At 60.4% G+C, this 16,382-nt stretch overlaps 1 protein-coding gene across 1 annotated transcript; it reads right to left on the reverse strand.

Annotated features, from left to right (window-relative positions):
• Nucleotides 1-961: 961 nt before the first annotated feature.
• Nucleotides 962-14,811, reverse strand: LOC138734163 (cytochrome c1, heme protein, mitochondrial-like). The gene is made up of 7 exons (XM_069881742.1): nt 14,684-14,811; nt 10,532-10,747; nt 7,135-7,261; nt 5,319-5,476; nt 3,910-4,070; nt 1,281-1,381; nt 962-1,192 (listed from the first exon to the last, which is right to left on the reverse strand). The coding sequence occupies exons 1-7, from the start codon at nt 14,809-14,811 to the stop codon at nt 1,088-1,090; spliced, it is 996 nt and encodes a 331-aa protein (XP_069737843.1). The 3' UTR covers nt 962-1,087.
• Between the last annotated feature and the right edge of the window lie 1,571 nt (nt 14,812-16,382).

The raw sequence follows: 16,382 nt of genomic DNA on the forward strand, positions 1-16,382 counted from the left end.
TGGCCCCGGAGACACTGCTGGTGGCCCCTGAGGAGCTGCTGGTGGCCCTGGAGAAGCTACTGGTGGCCCTGGAGAAGCTGCTGGTGGCCCCAGAGACGCTGATGGTGGCACCAAAGACGCTGATGGTGGCCCTGGAGAAGCTACTGGTGATACTGGAGGAGCTGCTGGTGGCCCCGTGACGGGGTCGGTGGCTCCGGAGGCGACCAATAAACCCACCGTGTGCAGCACAGAGAGCGCCCCACGCACCCCGATCCAGGGATCCCGCCCCACTCACCCCGATCCAGGGATCCCGCCCCACGGATCCCGATCCAGGGATCCCACCCCACGCACCCCGATCCAGGGATCCCACCCCATGGATCCCACCCCATGGATCCCACCCCGCGGCTCAGACCCCAGGGAATGGATCCCACCCAAGGATCCCACCCCACAGCTCCAATCCCATGCCACAGATCCCACCCCATGGCTCAGACCCCATGGCTCCAATCCCATGGAATGGATCCCACCCCACTGATCCCACCCGATAGCTCTGATCCCACCCCACGGATCCCACCCCATAGCTCCAATCCCACCCCATGGATCTCAACCCCCAGATCCCACCCCATGGCTCAGACCCCACAGCTCAGACCCCATGGAATGCATCCCACCCCATGGAATGGATCCCACCCCATGGATCCCACCCCCCGGCTCAGACCCCAGGGAATGGATCCCACCCCATGGCTCAGACCCCACGGAATGGATCCCACCCCATGGATCTGATCCCACCCCATGGATCCCACCCCCCGGCTCAGACCCCATGGAATGGATCCCAGCCCGCAGATCCCACCACATAGCTCTGATCCCATGGATCCCACACTATGGCTCTGATCCCACGCCATGGATCCCACTCAACGGCTCAAATCCCACCCCATGGATCCCACCCCCCGGCTCAGACCCCACGGATCCCTCCAGCTCCTCAACCTCCTCCCTGGAACGAATCCTTTATTTCCACCCCGCGATGGAGCTCGGGGCTCCCTCTATGGGACCTGGTTGGGGGGGGGGGGGATCCCCCACATTTTCCAACCCCCCTTTTTTTTTTATTATTTAATTTCTACTTGGGGGGCCGATAAATCATCTTCCGGCTCTTCATCACCGACCACTTGTGCCGCTTCAGGTAATAGGAGAGGGGGGCCAGGAGAGCCCCGAGAAGCAGCATCTGGGGGGGTAGGAAGGAAAAAAAGGGGGGTCAGGAGGTGCCCCAGATGGGGGGGGGGAAGGGGATGGGTCGGAGCCCCCCGAAAAACCTTTAATCCCATTCGCTTGCGGTGATCGTGCTCGGGCTCAGCCGCCCAGCGCAGGAAGGTGCAGACGTCCTTGGCGATCTGAGACATGGTGGCGGGGGTCCCTGCGGGGAAAAAGGGGGGTCAGGGTGACAAAGAGCCCCAAAAGAAGCTCGAAATGGGGAAAATCGCCCCTAAAAACCCCGAAAACCCATCGAAATAGGACAAATGGCCCCTAAAAACCCTAAAAACCCACCTCAATATAACAAAAGCCCCCTAAAAATCCTCCTAAATAGAACAAATGCCCCCTAAAACCCCTAAAAACCCACCTAAATACACCAAATGCCCCCTAAAAAGCCTAAAAACCCACCTAAATACAACAAAGGACCCTAAAAACCCACCTAAATAGGATAAATGCCCCCTAAAAACCCTCCTAAATACAAGAAATGACCCCTAAACCCCCTAAAAACCCACTTAAATACAACAAAGGAGCCATAAAAACCCACCTAAATAGAACAAATGTCTCCTAAAACCCCTAAAAACCCACTTGAATAGGACAAATGACCCCTAAAAACGCCTAAATATCCACCTAAATACAACAAATGACTCCTAAAAACCCCTAAAAACCCACTTAAATACAACAAAGGACCCTAAAAACCCACCTAAATAGAACAAATAACCCCTAAAACCCCTAAAAACCCACTTGAATAGGACAAATGACCCCTAAAAACGCCTAAATATCCACCTAAATACACCAAATGCCCCCTAAAAACCCCTAAAACCCACCTAAATACACCAAACGCCCCCTAAAAACCCCTAAAACCCACCTAAATACACCAAACGCCCCCTAAAAACCCTCCTAAATACAAGAAATGACCCCTAAATACACTAAAAACCGACTTAAATACACCAAATGCCCCCCAAAACCCCTAAAAACCCACCTAAATACACCAAATGCCCCCTAAAAACCCACCTAAATACAGCAAATGTCCCTAAAAAACCCTAAAACCCACTCTAAATACAACAAATGATGCCTAAAAACCCACATATATACTACAAATGACTCCTAAATACCCTAAAAAACCACTTAAATACAACAAATGCCCCCTAAAACCCAAGTAAATGCAGCAAATGCCCCCTAAAACCCCACCTAAATAGAACAAATGACCCCTAAAACCCCTAAAAACCCACTTGAATAGGACAAAGGACCCCTAAAAACCCTTAAAAACCCACCTAAATACAACAAATGACCCCTAAAAACCCACCTACATACAAAAAATGACCCCTAAATACACTAAAAACCCACTGAAATACAACAAAGGACCCCTAAAACCCCTGAAAACCCACCTAAATGCAGCAAATGCCCCTAAAAACCCACTTAAATACAAAAAATGACCCCTAAAAACCCTCCTAAATACAAAAAATGTCCCTAAAATCCCTAAAACCCCACCTAAATACACCAAAGGACCCCTAAAAATCCACCTAAATACGGCAAATGCCCCTAAAACCCCCTAAAAACCCTCCTAAATGCAACAAATGCCCCTAAACCCCCTAAAAAACCACCTAAATACACCAAATGCCCCTAAAAACCCAGTTAAATACAAGAAATGACCCCTAAATACACTAAAAACCCACTTAAATACACCAAATGCCCCTAAAAACCCCTAAAAACCCTCCTAAAGACATCAAATGCCCCCTCAAAACCCATAAAAACCCACTTAAATACACCAAATGCCCCCTAAAAACCCTAAAAACCCACCTAAATACACCAAAGGACCCCTAAAAACCCACCTAAATAGGTCAAATGACCCCTAAAAAGCCACCTAAATACAACAAATGCCCCCTAAAAACCCCTAAAAACCCAACTAAATATAAAAAATGACCCCTAAATACACTAAAAACCCACCTAAAAACCCCAAAAGCCCCCTAAAAATCCCTAAAAACCCACCTAAATACCCCAAAATGCCCCCTAAAAACCCACCTAAATACATCAAATACCCCCAAACCCCCCAATTAACCCCTTAAACCCCCCAATTAACCCCTTAAACGCCCCCGGGACCCCCCAAACCCCCCAATTAACCCCTTAAACACCCCTGTGACCCCCCAATTAACCCTTTAAACGGCCCCGTGACCCCCCAAACCCCCCAATTAACCCTCTAAACACCCCAATTAACCCCCTAAACACCCCCAAACACCCTTTAAACACCCCCAAACACCCCAATTAACCCCTTAAACACCCCCAAACACCCCAATTAACCCCCCAAACACCCGAATTAACCCCCTAAACACCCCAATTAACCCCTTAAACACCCCCAAACACCCCAATTAACCCCCCAAACACCCCGAAACACCCCAATTCACCCCCTAAACCCCCAATTAACCCCCTAAACACCCCAATTAACCCCCAAACACCCCAATTAACCCCCTAAAAACCCCAATTAACCCCCCAAACACCCCAATTAACCCCTTAAACACCCCAGTTAACCCCCCAAACACTCCTGTGACCCCCCAAACATCCCAATTAACCCCCAAACGCCCCAATTAACCCCTTAAACACCCCAGTTAACCCCCCAAACACCTCCAAACTGCCCCAGTGCCCCCCCAAACCCCCCAATTAACCCCTTCCATGCCCCCGTGACCCCCTTTTTTTTACCGTCCTCGAACTCGAGGACCTCGTTGTAGATGGGGGGGGCCATGCCGATGGCCTGGCCGGGGAAGTAGGGGTTGTAGTGGAGCCCTTCCCGCACGGAGACGCCAGCCGGGGGGTCGCAGTAGCCCGTCAGCAAGGAGAAGACGTAGTCCTCACCCCCGTGGCTGGAGGAGCCGGGGAGGAAGGGGTTAACGGGGCAGAAAAAGCCCCTTGGACAACCTCAACTTGGAGCTCGGAAGCCTCCGGAGGTGCCTCAACCCCATGGATCCATCAAAACCCCCTCTGGAGGTGCCTCCAGCTCATGGACCGAGGCTCAGAACCCTCTGGAGATGCCTCAACTCCATGGATCAAGGCTCAGATCCCTCTGGAGGTGCCTCCAGCTCATGGATCAAGGCTCAGATCCCTCTGGAGGTGCCTCCAGCTCATGGATCAAGGCTCAGATCCCTCTGGAGGTGCCTCCAGCCCATGGATCGAGGCTCAGAACCCTCTGTAGGTGCCTCCAGCCCATGGATCAAGGCTCAGATCCCTCTGGAGGTGCCTCCAGCTCATGGATCGAGGCTCAGAACCCTCTGGAGGTGCCTCCAGCTCATGGATCAAGGCTCAGAACCCTCTGGAGGTGCCTCAACCCCATGGATCGAGGCTCAGATCCCTCTGGAGGTGCCTCCAGCTCATGGATCGAGGCTCAGAACCCTCTGGAGGTGCCTCAACCCCATGGATCCATCAAAAACCCCCTCTGGAGGTGCCTCCAGCTCATGGATCGAGGCTCAGAACCCTCTGGAGGTGCCTCCAGCTCATGGATCGAGGCTCAGAACCCTCTGGAGGTGCCTCCAGCTCATGGATCGAGGCTCAGAACCCTCTGGAGGTGCCTCCAGCTCATGGATCGAGGCTCAGAACCCTCTGGAGGTGCCTCAACCCCATGGATCAAGGCTCAGATCCCTCTGGAGGTGCCTCCAAACTCACGGATCAAGGCTCAGAACCCTCTGGAGGTGCCTCCAGCTCATGGATCGAGGCTCAGAACCCTCTGGAGGTGCCTCCAGCTCATGGATCGAGGCTCAGAACCCTCTGGAGGTGCCTCAACCCCATGGATCCATCAAAAACCCCCTCTGGAGGTGCCTCCAGCTCATGGATCGAGGCTCAGAACCCTCTGGAGATGCCTCAACTCCATGGATCAAGGCTCAGATCCCTCTGGAGGTGCCTCCAGCTCATGGATCAAGGCTCAGATCCCTCTGGAGGTGCCTCCAGCCCATGGATCAAGGCTCAGAACCCTCTGGAGGTGCCTCCAGCCCATGGATCAAGGCTCAGAACCCTCTGGAGATGCCTCCAAACTCATGGATCAAGGCTCAGAACCCTCTGGAGATGCCTCCAGGCCCCGGATCCGATGGGAAAAGCCCCCGGAGATGCTTCCAGCTCACCGGGCGTTGACGATGTAGCTGAGGTCGGGGGGCAGGGCCCCGTTGTTGGCTGCCCGGGCGGCCTCGGCATTGGGATACGGCTTCGGGAAGGAGTCTGAGATCTTCCCGGGCCGGAGGAACATTTCCCCTTCCTCGTTGGGGCCGTCCAGGACCTCCACCTGAGGAGGGAAAGGGGGAAATGGGGTCAAAGTGGGGGGAAATGGGGTCAAAGTGGGAGGAAACGGGGTCGAAGAGGGGGGAAACGGGGTCGAAGTGGGGGGAAATGGGGTCAAAGAGGGGGGAAATGGGGTCAAAGTGGGAGGAAATGGGGTCGAAGTGGGGGAAATGGGGTCGAAGAGGGGGAAATGGGGTTGAAGAGGGGGAAATGGGGTTGAAGAGGGGGGAAATGGGGTCAGAGTGGGGGGAAATGGGGTCAGAGTGGGGGAAAGGGGGTCAAAGTGGGGGGAAAGGGGGTCAAACTGGGAGAAGAGGCTTAAACTGGGAAGGCAGAGGCTCAAACTGGGAGGAAATGGCTTGAAAGTGGAAGGAAAGAGCCTCAAAGCGGGAGGAAAGAGCCTCAAAGGGGGAGGAAAGAGCCTCAAAGGGGGAGGAAAGAGCCTCAAAGGGGGAGGAAAGAGCCTCAGAGTGGGAGGAAACGGCCCCAAAGGGGAAAAGAGGCTTAAACTGGGAAGGCAGAAGCTCAAACTGGGAGGAAATAGCCTCAAACTGAGGGGAAACAGGCTCAAACTGGGAGGAAACGGCTTCAAACTAGGAAAAGAGGCTTAAATTGGGAAGGCAGAGGCTCAAAGTGGGAGGAAATAGCCTCAAACTAAGGGGAAACGGCCTCAAAGCGGGAGGAAACAGCCTCAAAGCGGGAGGAAACGGCCTCAAACTGGGAAAAGAAGCTTAAAGTGGGAGGAAACGGTCTCAAACTGGGAGGAAACGGTCTCAAACTGGGAGGAAAGAGCCTCAAAGTGGGAGGAAAGAGCCTCAAAGTGGGAGGAAAGAGCCTCAAAGTGGGAGGAAAGAGCCTCAAAGTGGGAGGAAAGAGCCTCAAAGTGGGAGGAAAGAGCCTCAAACTGGGAGGAAATGGCCTCAAACTGCGAGGAAACGGCCTCAAAGCAGGAGGAAATGGCCTCAAACTGGGAGGAAACGGCCTCAAACTGGGAGGAAACGGCCTCAAAGCGGGAGGAAACGGCCTCAAAGCGGGAAAAGAGGCTTAAATTGGGAAGGCAGAGGCTCAAAGTGGGAGGAAATAGCCTCAAACTGAGGGGAAACGGCCTCAAAGCGGGAGGAAATGGCCTCAAAGCAGGAGGAAACGGCCTCAAAGTGGGAGGAAACGGCCTCAAAGTGGGAGGAAACGGCCTCAAACTGGGAGGAAACGGCCTCAAAGCGGGAGAAAACAGCCTCAAAGCGGGAGGAAACAGCCTCAAACTGGGAAAAGAAGCTTAAAGTGGGAGGAAACAGTCTCAAAGTGGGAGGAAAGAGCCTCAAAGTGGGAGGAAAGAGCCTCAAAGTGGGAGGAAAGAGCCTCAAAGTGGGAGGAAAGAGCCTCAAACTGGGAAAAGAGGCTTAAACTGGGAGGAAATAGCCTCAAACTGGGAGGAAATGGCCTCAAACTGCGAGGAAACGGCCTCAAAGCAGGAGGAAATGGCCTCAAACTGGGAGGAAACGGCCTCAAAGCGGGAGGAAACGGCCTCAAAGCGGGAGGAAACGGCCTCAAAGCGGGAAAAGAGGCTTAAACTGGGAGGAAGTGGCCTCAAACTGGGAGGAAACGGCCCCAAACTGGGAGGAAACGGCCCTGAACTGGTGTTACTGGTGGGTACTGGTCTCGGACCTCCTCGGCGAGGGCCTTGGCCTCGCTCTCGGTGTGGCTGACGCCGATGAGCTGGCGGAAGGCGAGGTACTCCATGCTGTGACAGGCCGAGCACACCTGCTTGTACACCTGGAACCCCCGGCGCACGCTGCCGGGAACACCACCAGGAAATGCTGACGCTTCCTGCTTCCCACTTCCCATTTCCCCTTTCCCGCTCCCGTTTTCCACTTCTTCTCCCTGTTTTCCACGTCTTCCCTCTGTTTTCCACGTCTTCTCCCTGTTTTCTACTCCTCGTTTCCCACCCAGGCTCCCACTCTGCACTTCCGGTTCCCATTTCCCTCTTCCACTCCCCATTTCCCACTCTCTCTTCCCCATTTCCCACTCCCTGTCCCCCATTTCCCGCTCCCTGTCCCCCATTTCCCTCTTCCACTCCCCATTTCCCACTCCCTCTTCCCCATTTCCCACTTCCACTCCCCATTTCCCTCTTCCACTCCCCATTTCCCTCTCCCAGCTCCCCATTTCCCTCTTCCATACCCCATTTCCCTCTTCCGCTCCCCATTTCCCACTCTCTCTTCCCCATTTCCCTCTTCCACTCCCCATTTCCCACTCCCTCTTCCCCATTTCCCACTCCCAGTTCCCCATTTCCCTCTTCCACTCCCCATTTCCCACTTCCACTCCCCATTTCCCACTCCCTCTTCCCCATTTCCCACTCCCTGTCCCCCATTTCCCTCTTCCACTCCCCATTTCCCACTCCCTCTTCGCCATTTCCCTCTTCGCCATTTCCCTCTTCCCCATTTCCCTCTTCCACTCCCCATTTCCCACTCCCTCTTCGCCATTTCCCTCTTCCCCATTTCCCTCTTCCACTCCCCGTTTCCCACTCCCTGTCCCCCATTTCCCTCTTCCACTTCCCATTTCCCTCTTCCGCTCCCCATTTCCCACTCCCTCTTCCCCACTTCCACTCCCGTTTCCCATCTAGACTCTTACTCCCCATTTCCCTCTTCCACTCCCCATTTCCCACTCCCTCTTCCCCATTTCCCTCTTCCACTTCCCATTTCCCTCTTCCACTCCCCATTTCCCACTCCCTCTTCCCCACTTCCACTCCCGTTTCCCATCTAGACTCTTACTCCCCATTTCCCTCTTCCACTCCCCATTTCCCACTCCCCTTTTTCCTCTTCCACTCCCCATTTCCCACTTCCACTCCCTGTTTCCCACTTCCCACTTCCACTTCCCACTTTCCTCTTCCACTCCCCATTTCCCACTCCCCTTTTTCCTCTTCCACTTCCCATTTCCCTCCTCCACTCCATTTCCCACTTCCTACTTCCACTTCCCACTTCCCTCTTCCACTCCCCACTTCCCACTCCCCTTTTTCCTCTTCCACTTCCCATTTCCCACTTCCCGTTTCCCTCTTCCCATTTCCCTCTCCCAGCTCCCCATTTCCCAGCCCCCACCTCTCCCAGTACTCCCAGTATCCCCACTCCCAGCGCCCCCCGCCCCCTCCCAGTGCCCCCAGTACCCCCAGTATCCCCGGAATCCCCACTCCCAGTGCCCCCAGTGCTCCCAGTGCCCCCAGTATCCCCACTCCCAGCACCCCCCCAACCTCTCCCAGTGCTCCCAGTACCCCCAGTATCCCCGGTATCTCCGCTCCCAGCGCCCCCCCACCCCTCCCAGCGCCCCCCCGCCCCCTCCCAGTGCCCCCAGTACTCCCAGTATCCCCGCAATCCCCACTCCCAGCGCCCCCTCCGCCCCCTCCCAGCACTCCCAGTATCCCCAGCATCTCCAGTCCCAGTGCCCCCCTATCCCAGTATCCCCATTCCCAGTGCCCCCCCACCTCTCCCAGTGCCCCCCCAACCTCTCCCAGTGCCCCCAGTATCCCCAGTATCTCCACTCCCAGTGTTCCCAGTACTCCCAGTATCCCCAGTATCTCTGCTCCCAGTGCCCCCCCAACCTCTCCCAGTGCCCCCAGTGCTCCCAGTATCCCCAGTATCTCCACTCCCAGTGCTCCCAGTATCCCCAGTATCTCCACTCCCAGTGCTCCCAGTATCCCCAGTATCTCCACTCCCAGTGCTCCCAGTATCCCCAGTATCTCCACTCCCAGTGCTCCCAGTATCCCCAGTATCTCCACTCCCAGTGCTCCCAGTATCCCCAGTATCTCCACTCCCAGTGCTCCCAGTATCCCCAGTATCTCCACTCCCAGTGCTCCCAGTATCCCCAGTATCTCCGCTCCCAGTGCCCCCCCACCTCTCCCAGTGCTCCCAGTACTCCCAGTATCCCCAGTATCTCCGCTCCCAGTGCCCCCCACACCTCTCCCAGTGCCCCCCTACCTCTCCCAGTGCCCCCCCAACCTCTCCCAGTGCTCCCAGTACCCCTGGTATCCCCACTCCCAGTGCCCCCCCCACCTCTCAGTGCCCCCCCAACATCTCCCAGCGCTCCCAGTACTCCCAGTATCCCCACTCCCAGCGCCCCCCCGCCCCCTCCCAGTGCTCCCAGTGCTCCCAATATCCCCAATACCCCCCCTCCCAGCAGCCCCCCCACCCCTCCCAGTGCCCCCAGTACTCCCCGTATCCACAATATCCCCCCTCCCAGCGCCCCCCCCGCCCCCTCCCAGTGCTCCCAGTACCCCCAGTATCCCCAATATCCCCCCTCCCAGCGCCCCCCCCGCCCCCTCCCAGTGCTCCCAGTATCCCCAATATCCCCCCTCCCAGCGCCCCCCCGCCCCCTCCCAGTGCTCCCAGTACCCCCAGTATCCCTGGTATCCCCACTCCCAGCGCCCCCCCACCTCTCAGTGCCCCCCCAACCTCTCCCAGTGCCCCCAGTACTCCCAGTATCCCCAATATCCCCCCTCCCCCCGCCCCCTCCCAGTGCTCCCAGTGCTCCCAGTATCCCCAGTATCCCCCCTCCCAGCGCCCCCCGCCCCCTCCCAGTGCTCCCAGTACCCCCAGTATCCCCAATATCCCCCCTCCCAGCACCCCCCCACCCCCTCCCAGTGCTCCCAGTACCCCCAGTATCCCTGGTATCCCCACTCCCAGCGCCCCCCCCACCTCTCAGTGCCCCCCCAACCTCTCCCAGTGCCCCCAGTACTCCCAGTATCCCCAATATCCCCCCTCCCAGCGCCCCCCCCGCCCCCTCCCAGTGCTCCCAGTGCTCCCAGTATCCCCAGTATCCCCCCTCCCAGCGCCCCCCGCCCCCTCCCAGTGCTCCCAGTACCCCCAGTATCCCCAATATCCCCCCTCCCAGCACCCCCCCACCCTCTCCCAGTGCTCCCAGTACCCCCAGTATCCCTGGTATCCCCACTCCCAGTGCCCCCCCCCACCTCTCAGTGCCCCCCCAACCTCTCCCAGCGCTCCCAGTACTCCCAGTATCCCCAATATCCCCCCTCCCAGCGCACCCCCCGCCCCCTCCCAGCGCTCCCAGTACGCACCTGGCGTGGTCGAGGGCGTCCAGGTACCCCGCGTGGCTCCAGGGGAAGGGGGGGGGGTGCAGCTCCAGCTCGCCGGCCCTCAGCGGCCCCCCCGGCCCCCCCAGGGCCAGCGTCAGCGCCGCCACCGTCCCCCCCCCGGCCACCAGCGCCCCCAGCGCCCCCAGCGCCCAGCGGGACCCCCGCCCGGGGGGGGGGGGGCAGCGACGAGAGGGGGGCCTGCGGGGGCGGAAAAAAGAGGGGGGGGGGGGTCAGAAATGGGGGTGGGGGGGGAGAAATGGGGTTTGGGGGGGCTAAAATGGGGCTGGGGGTAGATATGGGGGGGTAGAAATGGGGCTGGGGGGGTAGAAATGGGAGTCTTGGGGGTAGAAATGGGGGTCTGGGGGGGGAGAAATGGGGCTCGGAGTAGATACGGGGGGGCAGAAATGGGGCTGGGGGGTAGAAATGGGGGCTGGGGGGTAGAAATGGGGCTAGGGGTAGATATGGGGGGCAGAAATGGGGTTGGGGGTAGAAATGGGGGCTGGGGGGGCTAAAATGGGGCTGGGGACAGATATGGGGGGGCAGAAATGGGGTTGGGGGGGCAGATATAGGAGGTGGGGGGGTAGAAATGGGGTGCCGGGGGGCAGAAATGGGGTCTGGGGGGTAGATATAGGGGGTATTAGGGATGGGGGGGGGACCAATGGGGGACTGGGGGGGAAGAAATGGGGCTGGGGGTAGATATGGGGGGGCAGAAATGGGGTTGGGGGGGCAGATATAGGGGCTGGGGGGGCAGAAATGGGGGTGGGGGTAGACATGGGGGGGCAGATATGGGGCTGGGGGGGCAGATATAGAGGGCATTAGGGATGGGGGGCACCAATGGGGGCTGGGGGGGAGAAATGGGGACTGGGGGGGAGAAATGGGGGGGCAGAAATGGGGTCTGGGGGGGCAGATATAGCGGGTGGGGGGGCAGAAATGGGGGCTGGGGGTAGATATGGGGGGTCAGAAATGGGGTCTGGGGGGGGAGAAATGGGGCTCGGGGTAGATATGGGGGGGCAGAAATGGGGGCTGGGGGGGCAGATATAGGGGGTGGGGGGGCAGAAATGGGGGCTGGGGGTAGATATGGGGGGGTCAGAAATGGGGTCTGGGGGGGGAGAAATGGGGCTCAGGGTAGATATGGGGGGGCAGAAATGGGGGCTGGGGGGGCAGAAATGGGGGCTGGGGGTAGATATGGGGGGTCAGAAATGGGGTCTGGGGGGGGAGAAATGGGGCTCGGGGTAGATATGGGGGGGCAGAAATGGGGTCTGGGGGGGCAGATATAGGGGGTGAGGGGGTAGAAATGGGGTCTGGGGGTAGAAATGCGGTCGGGGGGCAGAAATGGGGTCTGGGGGGTAGATATAGGGGGTATTAGGGATGCGGGGGGCACCAATGGGGGGTGGGGGGTAGAAATGGGGATGGGGGGGTAGAAATGGGGGCTGGGGGGGTAGAAATGGGGGGGCAGAAATGGGGCTGGGGGGCAGATATAGGGGGTGGGGGGTAGAAATGGAGTCTGGGGGGGTAGAAATGGGGGCTGGGGGGGTAGAAATGGGGGCTGGGGGTAGATAAGGGGGGGCAGAAATGGGTCTGGGGGGGCAGATATGGGGGTATTAGGGATGGGGGGGGCACCAATGGGGCTGGGGGGGTAGAAATGGGAGAACTGGGAGCATGGGGGCACTGGGACTGGGAGAACTGGGAGCACTGGGAGGGGGGGGGGGGCACTGGGAGAGGGGGAACTGGGAGCACTGGGAGGGGGGCACTGGGACTGGGAGGGGACACTGGGATTGGGGTTACTGGGAGAGGAGAAAGGGCACTGGGACTGGGGATACTGGACTGGGAGCACTGGGGATACTGGGAGAGATGGGGGGGGACTGGGACTGGGGATACTGGGAGAGGTGGGGGGGGCACTGGGACTGGGGATGCTGGACTGGGAGCACTGGGGATACTGGGACGGGAAACTGGTGTCACTGGGCTGGGGAAATCCCCTCCCCCCCCAGTCACGCCCCTCCCAGTATCCCCAGTATCAGTGTTCCCCCCCTCCCAGTGCTCCCAGTTCTCCCAGTCCCAGTGCTCCCAGTCATCCCAGTCCCAGTGCCCCCCCTTCTCCCAGTTCTCCCAGTCCCAGTACCCCCCCCAGTGCTCCCAGTATCCCCAGTCCCAGTGTCCCCCCTCCCAGTTCTCCCAGTCCCAGTACCCCCCCCAGTGCTCCCACTATCCCCAGTCCCAGTGCCCCCCCCCCAGTTCTCCCAGTCCCAGTACCCCCCCAGTGCTTCCAGTATCCCCAGTCCCAGTGCCCCCCCTCCCAGTTCTCCCAGTGCTCCCAGTCCCAGTGCCCCCCCAGTGCTCCCAGTATCCCCAGTCCCAGTGCCCCCCCCAGTTCTCCCAGTGCTCCCAGTCCCATTGCCCCCCCACCCCTCCCAGTGCTCCCAGTTCCTCCAGTCCCAGTGCCCCCCCCCAGTTCTCCCAGTTCTCCCAGTCCCAGTGCCCCCCCACCCCTCCCAGTGCTCCCAGTTCCCCCTCTCCCATTGCCCCCCCACCCCTCCCAGTGCTCCCAGTTCTCCCAGTCCCAGTGCCCCCCCTCCCAGTGCTCCCAGTCCCAATGCTCCCCACCCTCCCAGTGCTCCCAGTCATCCCAGTCCCAGTGCCCCCCCTCCCAGTGCTCCCAGTATCCCCAGTCCCAGTGTCCCCCCTCCCAGTTCTCCCAGTCCCAGTACCCCCCCCAGTGCTCCCAGTATCCCCAGTCCCAGTGCCCCCCCTCCCAGTTCTCCCAGTTCTCCCAGTCCCAGTGCCCCCCCAGTGCTCCCAGTATCCAGTCCCAGTGCCCCCCCTCCCAGTTCTCTCAGTGCTCCCAGTCCCAGTGCCCCCCCCAGTGCTCCCAGTATCCCCAGTCCCAGTGCCCCCCCTCCCAGTTCTCCCAGTGCTCCCAGTCCCAGTGCCCCCCCCAGTGCTCCCAGTATCCCCAGTCCCAGTGTCCCCCTCCCAGTTCTCCCAGTGCTCCCAGTCCCAGTGCCCCCCCCAGTGCTCCCAGTATCCCCAGTCCCAGTGCCCCCCCTCCCAGTTCTCCCAGTGCTCCCAGTCCCAGTGCCCCCCCCAGTGCTCCCAGTATCCCCAGTCCCAGTGTCCCCCCTCCCAGTTCTCCCAGTCCCAGTGCCCCCCCAGTGCTCCCAGTATCCCCAGTCCCAGTGCCCCCCCTCCCAGTTCTCCCAGTGCTCCCAGTCCCAGTGCCCCCCCCAGTGCTCCCAGTATCCCCAGTCCCAGTGTCCCCCCTCCCAGTTCTCCCAGTCCCAGTGCCCCCCCAGTGCTCCCAGTATCCCCAGTCCCAGTGTCCCCCTCCCAGTGCTCCCAGTCCCAGTGCCCCCCCCAGTGCTCCCAGTATCCCCAGTCCCAGTGTCCCCCCTCCCAGTTCTCCCAGTCCCAGTGCCCCCCCAGTGCTCCCAGTATCCCCAGTCCCAGTGTCCCCCTCCCAGTTCTCCCAGTGCTCCCAGTCCCAGTGCCCCCCCAGTGCTCCCAGTATCCCCAGTCCCAGTGCCCCCCCCCAGTTCTCCCAGTTCTCCCAGTCCCAGTGCCCCCCCACCCCTCCCAGTCCCCCCAGTTCCCCCTCTCCCAGTGCCCCCCCACCCCTCCCAGTTCTCCCAGTCCCAGTGCCCCCCTCCCAGTGCTCCCAGTTCTCCCAGTGCCCCCCCACCCCTCCCAGTGCTCCCAGTTCTCCCAATCCCAGTGCCCCCCCCTTCTCCCAGTGCTCCCAGTTCTCCCAGTGCCCCCAGTTCTCCCAGTGCCCCCCCACCCCTCCCAGTGCTCCCAGTTCTCCCAGTCCCCGTGCCCCCCCCTTCTCCCAGTGCTCCCAGTTCTCCCAGTGCCCCCCCACCCCTCCCAGTGCTCCCAGTTCTCCCAGTCCCAGTGCCCCCCCCTTCTCCCAGTGCTCCCAGTTCCCCCAGTCCCAGTGCCCCCCTCTCTCCCAGTTCCCCCAGTCCCGGTGCCCCCCCCATTCCAGTCCCCCCAGCCCCGGTGTCCCCCCCTTCTAGTTCCGACCCGCCCCCAGTGCCCCCCCCTTCTATTTCCCCCCCTCCCAGTGCCCCCCCCATCCCAGTATCCCCCCTCCCAGTGCCCCCCCCATCCCAGTTCTCCCAGTCTCAGTGCCCTCACCCTCCCAGTATCCCCAGTCCCAGTCCCCCCAGCCCCCCCAGTACCGGCAGCGGCGCCGCGGGGCCCCGGGGCAGCAGGAGCCGCCGGTACCGCTCTCCCCGCAGCCCCCGCGCCGCCATCGCCGCCATCGCCGAGGTCAGGGGGACGGCTCGGGCCGCCCCCCCGCTTCCGGTCCCCGGCCGGAAGTGACGTCACCGTCCCCTTCCCCCTCCCTTTCCAGTCCCCTCCCCTTCCAGTTCCCCCACCCCCAGTTCCACCCCCCTTCCCAGTTCCTCCCACTTCCCCTCCCAGTTTCCCGCACCTCCCTCCCAGTTCTTCCCAGTTCCCCCCTCCCTCTCCCAGTTCCCCTCCCCATTCCCAGTTCCTCCCAGTTCCCATCCCCTTTTCCACCCCCCTTCCCAGTTCCCAGCCCCATTCCCAGTTCCCCACCTCTCCCTTCCAGTTCTCACCCCCTTTCCCAGTTCTTCCCAGTTCCCCTCCCAGTTCCCACCCCTCCCTCCCAGTTCCTCCCAGTTCCCATCCCCATTTCCACCCCTTTTCCCAGTTCCCACCAGTCCCAGTTCCCACCCCTCCCTCCCAGTCCCTCCCAGTTCCCTCCCCTCTCTCCCTCCCAGTCCCTCCCAGTTCCCACCCCTCCCTCCCAGTCCCTCCCAGTTCCCTCCCCTCTCTCCCTCCCAGTCCCTCCCAGCTCCCACCCCTCCCTCCCAGTCCCTCCCAGTCACCCCCCTCCCTCCCAGTTCCCTCCCCTCCCCATTCCCAGTCCCTCCCAGTCCCCCTGTTCCCTCCCAGTTCCTCCCAGTTCCCATCCCCATTTCCACCCCCTTTCCCAGTTCCCAGCCCCTTTCTCCCAGTTCCTCCCAGTTCCCCCTCCTCCCAGTCCCTCCCAGTTCCTCCCAGTTCCCATCCCCATTTCCACCCCCTTTCCCAGTTCCCTCCCCTCTCTCCCTCCCAGTTCCTCCCAGTTCCCATCCCTATTCCCCTCCCAGTTCCCCTCCCCATTCCCAGTTCCTCCCAGTTCCCACCCCTCCCTCCCAGTTCTTCCCAGTTCCCATCCTCTTTTCCACCCCCTTTTCCCAGTTCCTCCCAGTCCCCTCCCAGTTCCCCTCCCAGTTTCCCGCGCCTCCCTCCCAGTTCCTCCCAGTTCCCCACCTCTTCTTCCCAGTTCCCCCCTCCCTCTCCCAGTTCCCCTCCCCATTCCCAGTCCCTCCCAGTTCCCCCCCTCCCTCCCAGTCCCTCCCAGTCACCCCCCTCCCTCCCAGTTCCCACCCCTCTCTCCCTCCCAGTTCCTCCCAGTTCCCACCCCTCCCTCCCAGTTCCCCTCCCCATTCCCAGTTCCTCCCAGTTCCCACCCCTCCCTCCCAGTTCCCACCCCTCTCTCCCTCCCAGTCCCCTCCCCTCTCTCCCTCCCAGTCCCTCCCAGTTCCCACCCCCCTCCCTCCCAGTTCCCACCCCTCTCTCCCTCCCAGTCCCTCCCAGTTCCCTCCCCATTCCCAGTCCCTCCCCCCCCTCCCCTCCCCATTCCCAGTCCCTCCCAGTCCCTCCCAGTCCCTCCCAGTCCCTCCCAGTTCCCATCCCCATTTCCACCCCCTTTCCCAGTTCCCATCCCCTTCCTCCCAGTCCCTCCCAGTCCCCCCCAGTCCCTCCCAGTCCCTCCCAGTTCCCCATCCCATTCCCAGTCCCCCCCAGACCCCCCCAGTCC

Source organism: Phaenicophaeus curvirostris, unplaced genomic scaffold (genome assembly GCF_032191515.1).
Source record: "Phaenicophaeus curvirostris isolate KB17595 unplaced genomic scaffold, BPBGC_Pcur_1.0 scaffold_68, whole genome shotgun sequence".
NCBI classification, from domain to species: Eukaryota; Metazoa; Chordata; class Aves; order Cuculiformes; family Cuculidae; genus Phaenicophaeus; species Phaenicophaeus curvirostris.